The sequence below is a fragment of the Protopterus annectens genome, chromosome 12.part0 (assembly GCF_019279795.1).
Source record: "Protopterus annectens isolate FY-2018-M chromosome 12.part0, PAN1.0, whole genome shotgun sequence".
Classification (NCBI taxonomy): Eukaryota; Metazoa; Chordata; order Ceratodontiformes; family Protopteridae; genus Protopterus; species Protopterus annectens.
In genome coordinates, this window is record NC_056746.1 from 408,311,573 (window position 1) to 408,328,804 (window position 17,232).

The following is a 17,232-nucleotide window of genomic DNA, read 5'->3' on the forward strand; positions in this document are numbered from 1 at the left end:
TAATCTGGCCTTCGGTAGACTGTACACATTTCAGGATAACGGCCCTTCATTTTGTGAGATTATGGTACTATAGAAATCAACAATATGACCAAGTAGCTACTCTGATTAAGATGGAAGATTGTCAGAAGTACTGTCACATGTACATTCAGTTTCTGTAATTCCCCAAAACAGCTTTGTATGTCTACAAATTTAAAGCAGTCAAATGCTCATTAGAACCTAGGGACTGGCACTTCCAAAGCTTAATTCAGCCTTGTGTGTTTCATTACATTGTTTAATTCAGTCAGGCTTTTGTGGTCTTGGGTATTTTTTAATTCAATCATTTCTGCTTGCTCTCTATTATCAAGTGGGTTTCGATGATTTTGTCATGCATGCTTCATTGTTCTTATGTGACCCCAGCATGCATGCATGTAGATAATGTCTGTTGTTCCTGGTGCAAACATTAGCCACGTTCCTTGAAAATTCGGTGTATCTGCCTAACTAGTATTGGTTTTATTTGTAACAGAAGCAGCTGATTATGTTCTTGTACAAGTTAAAGACTTTTCAACCCTAATTATTGCTAGTATATAGTCAGGAGGGAGTTGTTTTACAGTAATCTATCTTTATTTGGTTTACCTTCATGTGTGCGTTTTGAACATGTGCGAACAGCAGATGTGCGAAAGGACATTTGCAAAGTTTGCAAATGTCGAACGCAAAAAGGTTCGAATGTGCAATGAGCGAATGCACAGTGACATTTGCTCATTGCACATTCTGTATTTTTGGGGCGGATTGCACTATAGTGGGGATTGGAAAATGTTCCCTTTCCCCACTGTAGTGAGATCTCGGAGTTAGAATATTAAAGTAGGGGTGTGTGGGGGGCGCAGACCCCCACATTGGGGCTGCATTGGGGCTTGCCCCCTGCTTTACACTTCATTACATTTTTTTTGACATTTATGTTCGAAAATCAGCAAATCTGCTTTTCGATTTGCTGCTTTTCGAACATTTAAAACTGTCTCTGTTTTCATTTTCATGGTTACGAATAGCTCATATGAGCACACACACGAGTGTGATTCGGTGGGGTCTATATCAGAATCGCGAACGTTCACAATGTCGAATCTGACATTGTTGACACATAAACAGCGAAACCGCAGAACATCGAAGAGGTAAACAGAAATCTCCGTAAAGGGAGATTTCCGTTTACTTCAATGTAGTGTGGTCTCGGAGTTGGAATATTTATGTAGCAGGGTGTGTGGGGTGCAGGGGGTCTTGCCCCCTGTTAAAGCAAGTAGGTCTATTTTTTTGAGTTTTTGTGATGTTTTTATTAGGTGTTCGATGTTACTGGACTTCGACGATATGGTGCCAATCATATTGTATTCAAAGTTCAGTAACTTTGAGCATCTAATATAAACCCGATTCGGTGTTGTAAAGGTAAACCCTTTATTTCAATATGATAAAAAGATGCTTAATTTCAATATGCAGAAATAACTGCAAATATTTTTTGTATATGTTTTACCCAATTTTAAACATCTGATATTATTTAATTTTATTTTTGTTGCACACTAAAACAAACTAATGGCAATAAATGCAATTTAGACTTAGCCAAATGATTACATTTATGAAATTGTAACCCTGTTGTCACACGCTAATGCATATAAGGAATTATCGTCAGAAGAAAGATAATTATGTATACAGGCTAAAAGATAAGAATTTGCTTAATTTACTACATGGATACTGAGCTGTATAATTTTTTGATGTTCTATATCTATAAGATTAATTTTGCCTTTGGCATACCAATGATTCACAAAGACATCACTAAGCTTTCATCTTAGACAAAAATGGCCACTTTATTCAGCTGCTTATATTTTTCTGTTTTGTGTTTCTTCCTACTACTCTGTTACTTCATTTTGCTTTTTCCTGCTACTTGCTGCCTGTTCTCTAAAGTGTTCAACTGCATCTTTTCTGTTGCATTTATTACTGATTGTTTATAGCCTGTCTAAATTGTTAAGTGTTATTCTTAAGTGTTATTCTAAGCTCTTAGTTTTGGTTAAGCACTTGGGCTTTAGGCCCACTCCTTAGCTCTCCCTGGCCTTTCTCCCTCAGATTCTGACAAATATGGATGGCAATTTCCTACAGTCTCTCCTGCCAGTGTGGTTGATATGGGCATCCTGAGACAGTATAGCAACTGCCTCATGTACATGGACAACCATCTATTACTATCACCTAGGAACACAAATTGTGAGAGATGCAATTACATTAGGAACCTAGAGTCCCAGCTCTCTCCCCATCAAGCCAGTATATCTGGCACTGAAAAGGTTGTCAACACAATCACTACACCTCAAACACCACCCCCACCTACACAACACACCTACATATGCGGAGGTCCTCCACATAAACATACCCAAACAAAGGAGACCTCTGAGGCAAAAACACATGCAATCTCCACAGCCCTCCACAACACATATCATGCATAGTCCACACACCTTTGCCTCACAACCACTAAGGCTTCACCATAAACCCAACATATTATTCATAGGAGACTCCATTGTGAGACATACAGATGTGCCTCTCACCGGGCTGGATAAGGATAAAGTTGCAGTTAGTTGTCTATCAGGTGCCAGAATCTGCCATATCACACACGTTCTCAAGTCTCTCAACAACAGGTACTGTTATGACGCTGTCATAATCCATGTTGGTGTGAATGACTTGAGCTGTACCTCTCTGGACTATATGATGAGAGTCATAATTTAACTCGCTGATTATGTGTCCGAGGCAGGTATGTCCCTAGCCTTAAGCAGCATTCTGCCATCACCCAGAATGATGCCTCAATACAAACAGAAAATGATTGACTTTAACAATTGGCTTAGTTTCTGGTGTCATTCCAGGGGGATCCAGTACCTGACAGCCTGGGAAGATACGATCGACAGACCACAATGCTTTGCCAGAGATGGCCTGCATCTGTCTCACCTGGGTTTCAGGCTTCTGGCAAAGGCTCTTGCCTCCCCTATAGTGCCTTTTTTTTTAGGAAGAGTGATGAGGTTAAAACTAACAACATAAAAATTTCAACAAAACACAAATTAAAGGTCATGCCGCTAAATGCTAGGAGTCTTAAACATGAAACTGCCCTCATGGCAAGCATTCCTAACCATGGAAAATGCTGACATCTGTGAAGTCACAGAAACCTGGTTCAAAGCTGCAGAGAGCACCCCAGCCTTACCTGGTTACTCATCCTATTATACGTTCAGACCCCAAACTGTGGGCAGTAAAGCCAAAGGAGGTGGAGTTTCAATATACATTAAAGACATACACACCTCCAGGCTGGTCAAACAGTGTGACTCACAAATGCAGTTAACCATTGACAAGACCCCTATTCAAATCATAGCTAGCTACCAGCCCTCAAATCTGACTCAAGGTGCCCAATCTGCCTATTCGGACCTGTTCAAATCTATCAAGATTCAACATTTTACCCTGATCCTGGGTGACTTTAACTTCCTAAACATAGACTGGAAGAACTACTGATACCAGAACACAAATGTCCAGAGTTTCCTTGATTTTGCCAATGCAAATACCTTGAAACAGCTAGTTGATACCCCCACAAGGGGTGATAATATCTTGGACTTGGTATTAACCAACATGAGTAACCACTGCAGTATCCCTATAGTATCATCCTTCCTGTTAAGATCCGACCATGAGGAGGTCACTTGTGAAGTCACCCATCTCCTCCAATCCCCCTCTAGCTAGGATCAGACATAAAAATTTCTCCAAAGCTGATTACAGACTCCTGAGGGATGGTATAAACAGTTTCACAGCCCCCTCCCCCTCTGAAGGAATTGGCACCAATATCCAAAACTACACCAAAGCACTATACAAGCATTTATATAGATGCACGGAATCAGGAATACCTGACAGGACTAAATCATCCTCCGCAAGGAAGAGTAAACCTGTCTGGTGGATATCTGCAATAAATTAACTCTATAACAAAAGGAATAGAATTGCTGTCCAAGACCAAGAAGGAGCAGGTGCCCAATTGGAAGCAATGTCTCCTTAGCCTGAACAAGCAAATAAGAGCACTTGTGAAATCTTCCAAAGCAAACTTTGAGTCCAAATTGGCCACATCTACTAGAGACAGTCATAAGGACTTCTTCACATATGTCCACAACCTCAAAGGAAGCACCCAGATCAAGGACACCATATATACAAATGCAGTAGATATAGCAAACATGCTGGCTAACAGATTCAGCGAAAACCTTACCTCTCTGTCCCCCCATCAGTAAATAAGGACATCCCCAGTACCTGGCTGCTTCCCCTTATATCTAGGGAATAGGTCATCACTGCTCTCTCAAAGACAAAAAATACAGCCTCCATGGAACCCTATAACATCCCAGGCTGCATCCTACCTGAACTCAGTCAGGAACTTGCAGCACCATTAGGCACCCTATTCAATCAAAACCTGAGTGCTGGCTTCATCCCAGCTGAGTGGAGGACAGCCACTGTAATCCCTTTACACAAAGGTGGAGCATCCACAGATGTGAGAAATTATAGACCCATCAGCCTAACAAGCCTGATCTGCAAGGCCATAGAATGGATTATCATGGACCTCATGAACACGGACATTGGCAACCTCCAAACACTTGATCCCACACAGTTTGACTTTGTCAAGGGGAGGTCATGTCTGCTAAATTTTGTCGACTTCTTTGAGACAGTCACCAAAGCCATGGACAAGGGGAAGATGGTGCACACTGCCTACCTTGACCTGGCCAAAGCCTTTGACACTATTTCTCACTCAGGCACCATAGATAAACTTTCTCGACTAGGCATCAATTCATATGTTACCAGATGGGTAGCAAGCTGGCTCACTGATAGAACCCACGTAGTCAAAGTAGGGGAAGCCACCTCAAGCAGTAGACCTGTAACAAGCGGCGTAAGCCAGGGTTCAGTCTTGGGGCCCCTGTTATTTGGGATATACTTTGCTGAGGTGCAGGCCAAAACCAGTGGGCTATGGCTGACCAAGTTTGCAGATGACTGCAAGCTGGGTGCTGTCATCAATTCCCCTAGTGATGTGGACATCCTCCAAGAGGGTCTCACTCAGACAAATGACTGGTGCCAGAAACATGGCTTCAAGCTGAATACCAAAAAATGCATTATCATCCCCTTTGGGGAGAGTGACTTCCCACAAAATATCACATTAATAACAATGTCCTAAGCACACAATAAGTCATGAGGGATTTGGGCACTCAGGTTGATAGCAACCTGACTTTTGACCACCATGTTGCTTCCATAGTATGGAAAGCCTTCTACATGGCTCACCTCATAAGTAAGGGTGTCTCATCCAGGGACAAGGAGGTCATAACATCCCTGTATTCTTCCCTTATAAGGCCCATTATTGAGTACAACCCCCCTTTTGGCATGGACCTCGCAAAGCACATGCAGCAGCTGGAGAGATCACAGAGATTCCTCACCAGGAGAATCCAGGGCCTCAAACATCTACCATACACAGATAGGATAAAAGTCCTATCCCTCTAATCAGTTTCATACACAGTCCTCAGAGGTGACCTCTATCTGACATACAAGGTGATCATGGGGACCCCACCTTGATGGGACTGCTGCATATCCACGAGTCAAGCTCCACTTGAGTAACCCACAAGTGTGCCCTCAACCTAGCCTGTGACATCAACAAGATTTGTTGGCAGGACAGATTTGTGTCCCAGAGACTCCCCCATCTATGGAGTAGACTCCCTCTCCACATCAAGCAGAGTATCTCTTTACCCCTTTTTAAGCGCAACCTGGATAACTGGATGGGAAACAGAAAATATACCCCTGGGATTCCACCCATGCCCCTGCTGGACAGATTTGTCTAAACATGGGCTAAACTCTTGGCTAGGCTTATAAGGGCCTCAGGGCCAATAGCCTAGTGACCTCCTATGATCCTATGATAAGACCAGGCCACTTGCTCTAAAAGTAGATGATGGATTGAATGCCACCATGCAAAAATATGATTCCATTTTTAAGAGATTCTTGAGAGGAATTTTAATGCTGAACCTTTAAAAGATAGTTTTACTTTGTTACTGTGGGCCTTGCTTTTTATATGCATTTATACTATAGGTCAAAGGCATTCATATGGCAAAGAATGTTTTAATAGATATGAATATGTATTATCAGGATGGAGATTTTTTTATGCACTATAAATGAAATGTTACTGGAAAAATATTTTCAGTAATACATAATATTAATAATTAAGTGGTGTAGCAGATGGGCAATGTTAGAATGGGCTTTTGTGCAGTAGGAAAACATTTTATTTACATACAAGTGTTCTAAATTACTGCCATTTTCCAGATGCTTTAATAATAACATTTTTTAAATTTGGACTAGAAATTGAAAGTAGTTGGATGATTTTATTATTGCATGGAAGTGTAGGATTTTTTGAAACTGTCATTATTTTGTGACAGAAATCTTATCCATTTTACACATCAGTACCAAATGTAATGTTAGTTCCCAAAGTTTTGTTTTTTGTATATACAGAAAGCAAGAGTCTTTTAACTCTTGTTTGATTCACGTTAGATGACATTCTTGTATGAATATTGTTAAAAGTCAGCTTATTAAATTATCCAGATTAACAATTTTGTCTCTTATTTTGACAACAAAATTGTAAATTTGTTGCTGTGTTTTTAGAAGGAGGTTACAATGAGAAATTGTTATCAGAAACTGTTTGACAAATAATTGTACCTAGGAAGGTGAATTATGTTTCAGTTCTTAGGGCTTCTGTTGGTCAAACCAATCAAGTGGAGATTTTAGGCATACATATCCTATTGATTACTTTTATTTGATTTAGCAGAGATCAGATAAATTTGTAATAACTCGGAGATTGTGTATTATAAGAGCAAAGTTATAAAGACAATCTTCATGCTTTGTTTCAATTAGAAAACTATTTTCAAAAGGACATATAAAGGTATCCAGTTAGGTCAGATAGACCTGCTGGAACATTCAAATGTAGAATGTGACACTATTTATGTATACACATGAAGGGCCATTTCTGAATTTGTAGCACAGAAAACATTAATGGCATGAATCCAAATTGTACAACTAACAGCCATGGTACTATGTGGCATTATGCTCTGGTTATGATACTTTCTATGTAGGTAAGACTATAGGGAAACTATTGCAAGGGATTTAAAAAGATGCTTATGAACTTAAAGCAAACAAGAACAGCACACTGTATAAGTATAGTCATATGTATGAAATAACAATCAGAACTGTCAAATGCCAACAACTGAAAACATAATAAAGAGTGTACAAAACTCAAGTAACTAAAAGCAGCAATCTTATAAGGAAGACCAATGATTTGTTTAGCACTTTCATTCTTTGTTAACTAGAACTTCATCAGAACTTTCTGAGCAGATGAAATTTTCCATGCAGTCCTGTAGTTTACTTTGCATATCTTCTCAGCTTGAAGAATGGCGTCACATTAGTTCTAATCAGAGATACAATATATATTGCAACATCTCTGCATAAAATTGCTTTTGAAAGTTAAAACAAATAGTTAAAATAAGTTATCACATATAACCACGTAGTGAAGCGTTCTTTCTATAATTGAGCGCTATCTATTCAGAGTGGAATATACACAATTATCAAGGATTAGCATGTTTATTTAGCAATAACTTTGATATTATTAGGCATGTTAGCAATCATTTTTCAAGCAACCAGTTGAGTTAGGGGGATGTGGAGTGTAAAATGATATGGAGGGTAAAGCTTACACTTACCATTGACAGTAATTCTGTTCAACACTGAAGGATAAATAGAAGGTGTACAAGGGCAATACAGTCTAATGACGTGTAAAATCCTCCTTTGGAGTAATTGCTTTACATTTCACTGATTTTTCAGGATAGCCTTTTACATAGGTGGTGAAAACAGTCATTGCAAAATGGAAAATAATGACAGTAATTTTATACAAAAGTGAAAAGGGTAACATACAGTGACATTTTCTGTCCAGAACAGAGTGAGATTTAAACAGTGTGGCTAAAAATAAATAAACAAATAAATAAATAAATTCAAAGTGAAGTAGAGTATTGTTTGTAGCATGACCTTGTAGAATATATTTTTAATTAGCTTTCTGTTTTCCATGTCATTTCTTTTTGTATCATTAGTAGATTTCTTAGTTGCTAGAATTATAAACAATCATACAGTGTAAACTGACATATGTGCTTCTGCTTTTTTCATTGCACCGCGGACAGATTGAGTATTGCAGAAAAGCAATGTTGAGAACTCGGGTCAAGTCCTCCATCTGTCTTGAAGGGTATGACTCATATTTGCTTCTTCATCAAGTTGCTTTTATTCTTCCAAACCAGTATGAGTAAAAATATTTATATTTCTAGTTATTAATAATTTTTGATAGTGAAAAAAGCATGCTAAGCAAAAGCCATGCTAATCTAAATAATTTTGTTTTTGAAGAAGTCCTAGGTAAGGTGGCAGTACAGATAACACAAACTAACTTACTTATTTTTAACATAACTTCTTAGCAGATGTCTCAGAAAATCTATATCCTTCTGTAAATATTTTCTGAACCTTTACTTTTATCTTGATAATTACCAGCAATCATTAACTTGTTTGATTATTAATTTGTGAAAGACCCTCTTATAGCTGCATAGGATTGTTATGACTAACATGTTTTCTATTGGCTACATACCAAATATGATACCAAGACTTATTCCTCTCTACTGTCTGCTGTAGCACAGGAAGTAGAAATTAAAGTTAACAGACCTTTAGGCCTGCTAATAAAGATTAGCAGGCACACTGTATCATTCCCAGAATCCATTTCTCTTCATAATTTGTTTATAGCTCTTAGCCACAGAGACAAAAGGCTGCGGGTCTCACACATCTTTCATATGTCATGGAATTATTAGTATGTAATACCCGAATAACAATGGTATATTAGACTTGACATAAACCTTTGCTGTTTTTAATACCTGCTTTATCTGTATTCTTTTCACAAGATATTGTGCACTTTGAGAATGTGAACATTACATCTGCAATAACTTCTGGACTTTACTAAATAAATGGTTCATTTTGAACCTGCAGCTGTTTCAACATTTAATTTAATATTTGCTCGCTTAATTATTCAGATTTACAAATAATTAATCTTAAGGGTTTAACTGTCTCATTGGAGGTAATGCAGAATAGAATAGTTTTGTGAATGTTTGCTTCCACCTATGCTGACAACATTTTAATACATTTGCCTCAGTATGGATTTCAGGTACATCACTCTGATACAAGCTCTTGGAGTTCAAAATGTGCTTCTCGTCAACTAGAAGCATTAATTTGGACACAAGAGCTATAGTTAATGAATGAAAGAGGGAGAGGAGACTAATAACAGTTCGTTAGAAAGCTAAGAGTAGCTGTGAGTGACAGATATTCAATATATGCAAAGAAAATAACATTTGTAATACTGTAAGGAGATTATACTTACAGACAAAATAATAAGGCAGTCTTGTATCATGCTGTAGATGCTTGCTTCCTTCAATAGCTCCACAGAGATGAATTTTTACAAACACAAAAAAGGTGATGAAAGTAGTTTTATTTAAAACAAGTTGTGGTCTAAAGATATGGGAGAGACAAGATGTAAACTGGAAAAAGAAAATCTGTATGCCAAAGGGGAATAGCTACATGATTCCAATTCCCTTACTGACAGCACCCAAATAAGAGTTCATATTGGAAATTAGAAAGATAGCAAGTAGCTTGTAAATGAAAAAAGTCAAACTTTGGGATTTTATGGGGCTGTTTGATGCATTACTTAAACATTTGACTTGGTGGTAGGACATGAAGTAAAAATCTAAATGAGCAGTAAGAAGTCATGATGCCTATTAAACAGTACTCAGAGGAAATTCATGAAAAAGAAGTTGTAATGATGAAGCAGTCAGGCCCAAAGGCATAAAATCTTATAGTTACGGATGGAAAAATGAGAAGGATTATTCTGCAAATGTATGGTGGTTCAGAATTTGATGGAAACCTTGATTTGGTGGACCATTTCAAAGGTAAAATGCCAGAATAAACTAGGTTTGCCAAAAATTCACGGGTGGTTGAATCAGCCAGAAGACTGAGATTGCTGTATCTGAAGTGAAACATGGTCAACTCAGACCAGTTGTGGTAATTTTTATGTTGTATTTGAAAATGAACATCTATTGTCGAGATTGTGGAAACCAGAGTGGTAGCTGGTTGTCCAGTATTTGTGGAACATCCGCTAGGATGCGAAGAATGACAGCCACTCTGAGGTGTTACAATAGAATCAAATGGATCTTGTGTTAAAGCATGTACTTTATTCTAAAACCACAAAATAAAGTAAAATTGAATACTTTCATCCATTACAAATGGGACTTCATCAGAGTTTGAAACAATGTAGCCTTCCATGCTGTGAACGATACAGTCTTTGAACTCATTCACCAAAAACAGAACTAGTGGTAAAGCAAACACCTGCTTTAGAGACCTAAACTTACACTGCCACATCAACACCACCAGGTGCCATGTTAGGCTCCTAACCTAACATATCCCCAGTTCATGAATAGGTGCCTTTACATATCAAGCAGAATACTTCCCTAACAGCACTTAAAACCAGTCTGGATGACAGCATGAGGGATTCTGAATTTTCAGCTGGGATATGTGGGGGAAAAATCAACTTAATGGGGAAGCGCAGTTAACCTTTTACCAGTGCTGGGTAATGTAGCTGAACTTTTCAATGGTCTCCTTGGTTATACAGTTAGCAATGACCTATGAGCTTATGAAGTGGTAAACAATAAATAAATAAAAGTAATAATAATAATAATAATAATAATAATAATAATAACAACAACAACATTCCCTTACTGGTGAGTAATAAAAGGGATTATTTTAAGTTGTAGTGAGTGGAATGGGTTTAAAGTTTCAGATGAATTTTCCTTAATGTTGTTTTATAAAGGGTATAACATTACTTGTTTCATATTAATGTTTCGTAACAAGGGAATTTCTTTATTTGACATGTTTAGATGGGGGGGTCTATGAAGAGTGATGTGTAAAGTGAATGTTTTGTATGTAGCTATTAATGGCTAAAGTTTTTTCTGTTATAGTCTGTATGTAATATTTTAAAGAAGAAACACAATTTCTATAATTTATATAAATGCTAAGAATTGTGTGAAGTGGAACCTTGCTGAGCATATAATATGTAAAATGTAAATAAAAGACAGATATAAAGCAAGAGTAATGGTGCACCTGAAGCCTAGTAAATATTAAGAAGACAAGACATTTAGTTATCTCTTTCGATGTAACTCTTTCTGGACAGACTACCTCTGTCCCCTCCCTTGTGAGGTATGCCAGCCATGTAAGTAGTACATTCTGAGCAAAGCTGTACTATTTTTTTTTGGCTAGGTTTTGTCTTTTGAGCAATGTGTTAGTGTATAATTATTCTCGCCAAAATGGTCTGTTTTTTTCTGGCTGTTTGAGTAGTTTCACACTGATTTTCTGCATGCTGCTATAATGTTTTGGAGAGCAAACACAGTCTTGCACTACAGTTATTAACGAGCTGTGATTAACGGCTTGTTTACCCATATTTATTATGTTTATTAATCTCACTACTTCCCAATGCAAGTAGCTTGTTTCACCAGTGCTTGTTCTTATTTTTATGAGTACTTGGTCCCAGATATCTCGCTACTTCTTAGTTTTAGTTAACCTGTGCTTACGGTCCTGGCTGCAGGGCTCTGTATGACACAACTTTAGTTTTTACAGCTAATGTAGTATAACATAAGCTGTTCTTTTTTGTGTATTCCTCTTCTACTTAGATGGTATCTGTGGAAAACCAACAAGGTGTAATGTGTTACGAACTGATTGCTGCTGGAAATACCTCTTTATAGCCTTTTATAGATACTTACTTGTATATAGTCACATGTATGTAATTACGATCTAAGAGACTATTACATTTAAGCTTATTTAGATTGAAGTGATGTATTTTTTCAGATAACCCTTGCATCTTACTGTGTTGCTAATGTTATATTTATCCTGCATTGGTGTTGGCAAACAGAATAATCTCATGTAGTCCTAAATGCCAGAACTCCTGTATATATTTTCTACTTTCCAAATAGCCCTTACACATAGCTTTCTTCTTGCATTTTGTTTCCTTTTTCTGTGAGATCTTGCCCTAATCAGTACTCTGAGTCTCTCCTGTGGTGCCATACTAGATCTACGTCTTCTCAAAAGAAGAGAGCTACCCAATTATCTGACATCTTCGGAAAAGGAGAGACACATAAATAATTAAAGAAAACAAAAAGGGATATTTCTGCTACTTAATGAATGTATGTCCTATAGACCTTAATACTTATTCTGAGACATATTTTATTTTATTAGTGATAGTGACAAGCACACCTTGCTGGGACAGACAATTTCCCTATGCCCCCCACCATAGAAACTTGACCACAGAAACCATCTAAGACACCTGTTGCATTCTCGTATAATTTTTATACTTAAAAGACAAGTCACTGCCAGTAAGCGCACTTTAATTTTGTACTCTCAGCTACTTTCTTACCATTGTTATCCTCTTGATTATCTTAGTGTGAATAACTAACCCAATAATTTTACCAGTGCTTTAGTACTTACTGAACTAATGGGTTAATTGATTGTTTTTTGTCATAGTATCTCTCAAACCTAGCTTTTCCTGCTCCGTTCACCCTTCGCTTCACTCGGACTCACTTCACTCCCCTACCCTACCCCCATTCCCACCTATTCCTCCCTTCCCTAGACTTATACCTCCCATTACTCCTCCCCTACAGCTTGTTATCCAATCACAACTACCCACCCCTACTTGCAGGCAATTAACACCAGTACTCCTCCCTTTTTCTCACCAGCCTTATTTCTAAGCTTTTCAATCTACTTATTGCTGTTCACTCCCCATACCTACCTTCTACAATTCAAATTAAACCATGTCAGATAAATGTTCTCCCTTCCCTTTAACCTGCTTCTAATATTTTGGATCAGTTTCCTACGCCACATTTCCTCCGTGAACTATATCCCATCCCCACCAAAATTTTCACACTCTACTCTCACTCTAAATCATGATAACCCCACAGAAAGCTTTGGTAACATATCAACAAGCCTAATTCAGTATCATCCTATGCACTTCTCAAAACTGAAAATCCTTTCCAACAACATCACTAGTAAATCATATGTCTACATAATTGGCAGGAAAAGTAAACCTACTCTATACCTCCAACATTCTTTTTCCAAGCAATATTTCCTATCCCTATGTGGGGACATCCACCCCAACCAAGTCCCCCAACAATTATTTCCTCTGTTAAAACCCTAAATCCTAAAAATATTCTTCTTGCAACCCTAAACATATATAGTGCCTGCAACAAAATCACAGAATTTCATGCTTGGTTATATCAGTACACCCTAGATATTCTTGGTGTCACAGAAACTTGGCTAAAACTCCATATTCATGATACTGAAATAACTCCCCCTGGCTATAATATACTTAGAAAAGGCAGAACTAATAAAAAGGTGGCAGGGTGGCTTTTTTTCTATCCTAACCCCATGACAGTCTCACCAACTTTCAACAATACCAAAATTCTAATCAGATGCCTACAAATTAACAGCATAAAACAAATATGCATTGTTGGACTGTATATACCTCCTAGGCAAAACATCCAAACTATGGAAGATATCCTTTCCTGGATATCAGAAAAGACCAGTAATGAAACTATAATTATGGGAGATATCAATATTAACTGGCACGACTTGACAATTGATTCCCCTATTAACAGCATAAACCTCTATGGTTATGCACAGCTTGTTTCCAATGCCACCCATATGCATAATAATAATAACCTAGGAGCAACTCTTGATTGGATACTAGTTTCTACTCCTGACAAATACTCTACCTAATACTCTTAGTGACCATCTACCCATATTCGTACGTAGAACAGCACTACAAACTACAAACTACAAGAACCATTACATACAAAACCATCAGAAATCTCAGAATCTTTGATGATCAAAGGTTTAACGAAATCCTAAAATATACCAACTGGACTCCACTTAAAGAGATACCACTAGAAGATAATCTTGCATATTTCAACAATGTATTTCTAAATACTCTTAACAGCTTAGCCTCTCTAAAGCACCAAAAAGAATAAAATCTAACCATGCTCCCTAGCTTACAAAAAATACCAAACAACATTTACAAGATATAGATAAACCAACAAAATAGCAAAAAATCAATACTATATACAAAAAACAACAGGCAGGAATCCACACAATCTTTTATTCACCTCTAGCGCTTCGACAAATGCCTTCAAGGAGTATAAAACTTTACAAACTCATCTCAATTAAATACACTAATCAATCAAACAATTAACCAATAACCAATAACTACTCAATTACATTAACTAATTACTACTAAACACATACTAAATTAAAATCTTTATATAAGAATTGTTCTTATATAACTGATCAGAATACACTCCTTTTTGCACTTGTTCCAAAATCGTGGCTTGTAAGTCATCAGGATTAGAATCATGAACCTGCATAAAGTGCTTAGCCATGGGACTATCTTCCTTCTGATTGATAATATTCATAATAGGCTCTTGGAGTCTTGTTTTAAACTTCCGTTTACTTTCTCCTATATATATACAAGGCCCAAGGGCATCTCAGGGCATTAATAATTCCTTCAGTTTCACAATTATACATATCATTAGCACAAAATACATAACCATTTTATATCCAAAAGTCCGCACAACATAACGACAAACATTACAATGGCCACATAACATGGTGCCCTTGACATTCATAGTTTGAACATTACTTACATGAATAGGATATCTAAATCTATTATGTACTAGAATGTCTTTAAGATTCCTTCCCCTTCTAAAAGAAATACCCAGCAATGGGGAAATTAGCTTTGCCAAATCAGCAGATTTGAATAAAAAATCCCAATAATATTTTACCAACTCAGTCAAAATACTGCTGAAAGCACCATAAGTAGCGGGTTGACATCATTTTTATGGATTTTAGGCAAACATTAAAATAATGCTAATTCACAATCATCAGAATTAAATTTCTTTGCCTTATCCATTTGTGAAAAATATCTCAGCCTTACTCCCTTTTGAATAAGAAGTTCAAATTACCTTATTGCCTTATAATATTCCTTCACACTACTCTTTTTATAAGTACTATGTTCATCTCAGTGTAGCATGCACATATTATAATTTTGTTCAGCATTCATAACAACTATTTTGCCACCTTTATCAGAAGGTTTAATAACTAGTTGTTCATTCCTAGCCAACAGTTGAATTTCCTTCCATTCTTTTATGCTTAAATTATATTCCACTTTACTTTTATGTTGCATAAAATTATGAAAAGCATCTTCAATAGCATAATTTAACATCTGCGAAAAACATTTGATATGTTCGTGCTGATATGGAGGAATAAAATTACTTTTATATAGAATTTTATTAGTGTCAAGTAAACTATAAGCATTAACCGTAGTACCATATTCAAAACACTCCTCGGGGTCAGAAGTACAAGAGTAAAAACTGTCATCCATACTATTTTGTTCATAAAACTGATCATTACCATGCTTATTTGCAAAAAAATACACCAAATGAATTTTACGACACAATTTAAAAACATCACACTTAAGTTCATTCAAATGGGGCATAACTGTAGGTATATATTTCAAGCCATAATTAAGAACTTTAAGTTGCTCATTAGATAATGACACACCAGATATATTATGTACAACAGAAGTGGCAGTCAATTCAATACCATTTACTTTTTTTGTTGACAAAACTTGTTCCGTCGCGGTTGTTAATATTTCCATAGTGAAATTGTACTCTTTTCCGCTCATTATGTCCCTCATTAGGCTGTTGATTCCCCTTCCGAAAGTCCTTTTCTAATCTAGAGGGACTTTGAGCTGCTGGTAAAGTTGGAAACTGTTCAACCTCCCCATCAGCCTCAATGGACATGTCAGATACGTCTGAAGCAAATGATACACTCCTAGAAGAAGAAGCAGCAGACGATTTCTTAAAGGAACCAGAGCCCTAATTTCCACTAGAATGTGTTGGTTTATGCCATAAATAAGCATGATTATTCTCATAGTCCTTTAGATCTCTTTTAAGTTTGGTGCTTTTGCAGTCAGTGAGTTCTTTTTCATGTTTTTCCAACCCAATATTAAATAAAAGATATTAAAGATATAGATAAAGCCTGGAAGGAATGACACAAAACAAATCTCACTCTGACCAATCAAATCTAAACAGTTACAAAACAAAGCAAAAAAGCTAGTTAACTTTGACAAAAAACAATACTTTTCCAGCCAACTGACATATCACAAAAACAACCCAAAACAATTTTGGAAACACATCTCAAACCTCCTTACCCTAGGCACTAAACAAATGTCATCACCATGCCCTGACAAACCTTTCTCAGAGATAGCTAACCTGTTTAATTCTCATTTTATAGATAGCATTATCAAGCTGTTAACAAATCCTGCTACTACATCTACGTCTTGGCTCATCTCTGATCCTCCTTCACCGTTATCTCATGTGTACTGCACAAATACAAACACCCTTCTCCTTCTCAACTAACTGGTGCTACATCTTCTATCCCCCTTTCTTACACCTGCCCCCTACCTCTCTCATTCAAAAATTATTGGAAAAACTAAAGCAATGCTCCCTCTCCTCTGGCAGCCTCCCTCCTGAATACTTAAAACTTGCTGCAGAATACATTGCTTATCCTGTCAGCATCCTAATAAAACATTCCATAGCAGAATGCAAAGTCCCTAACCTCTGGAAAAAAATCTGTCATCACCCCTTTACATAAAGAGGGCAACTCCAATGAACTATCCAATTATCGACCTATCTGTATCCTCACTCTTCTTTCCAAACTCCTGGAGAAATGCATATATCAGCAATTGCTTCATTATCTAACCCAGAACAAACTAACTACCCCACAATAAGCTCCTTCATCAGCTGATTGTTGGTTGCACCACACCATCCCTCCAATGGTTTGCAAGCTACCTATCCAACTGCCAGCAGTGCATTACATGGCAAAACAAACTATCTCAATATCAGGCCAACGCAACTGGTGTACCACAGGGGTCCATCCTTGGGCCCTTAGTTTTCAATGTCCTTACTACCAATCTCCACACCTAATCACCCCTTAGGTCCATTATCCAATATGCAGATGACACTACCATAATTTCCACTTCTAATAACATACCACGCCTTCTGCAAATCACCCAAACCTCCT

At 37.3% G+C, this 17,232-nt stretch overlaps 1 protein-coding gene across 3 annotated transcripts in view; it reads left to right on the forward strand.

The window, feature by feature from the left end:
- LOC122816610 (regulator of G-protein signaling 11-like) overlaps positions 1 to 17,232 on the forward strand; it is a 1,281,503-nt gene that overhangs the window by 924,911 nt on the left and 339,360 nt on the right. For all 3 annotated transcript variants that reach the window (XM_044089514.1, XM_044089516.1, XM_044089517.1), the window contains exon 11: positions 8,202 to 8,263. In XM_044089514.1, the coding sequence (XP_043945449.1) occupies positions 8,202 to 8,263 (62 nt within the window). The remainder of the gene's footprint in view (positions 1 to 8,201; positions 8,264 to 17,232) is intronic.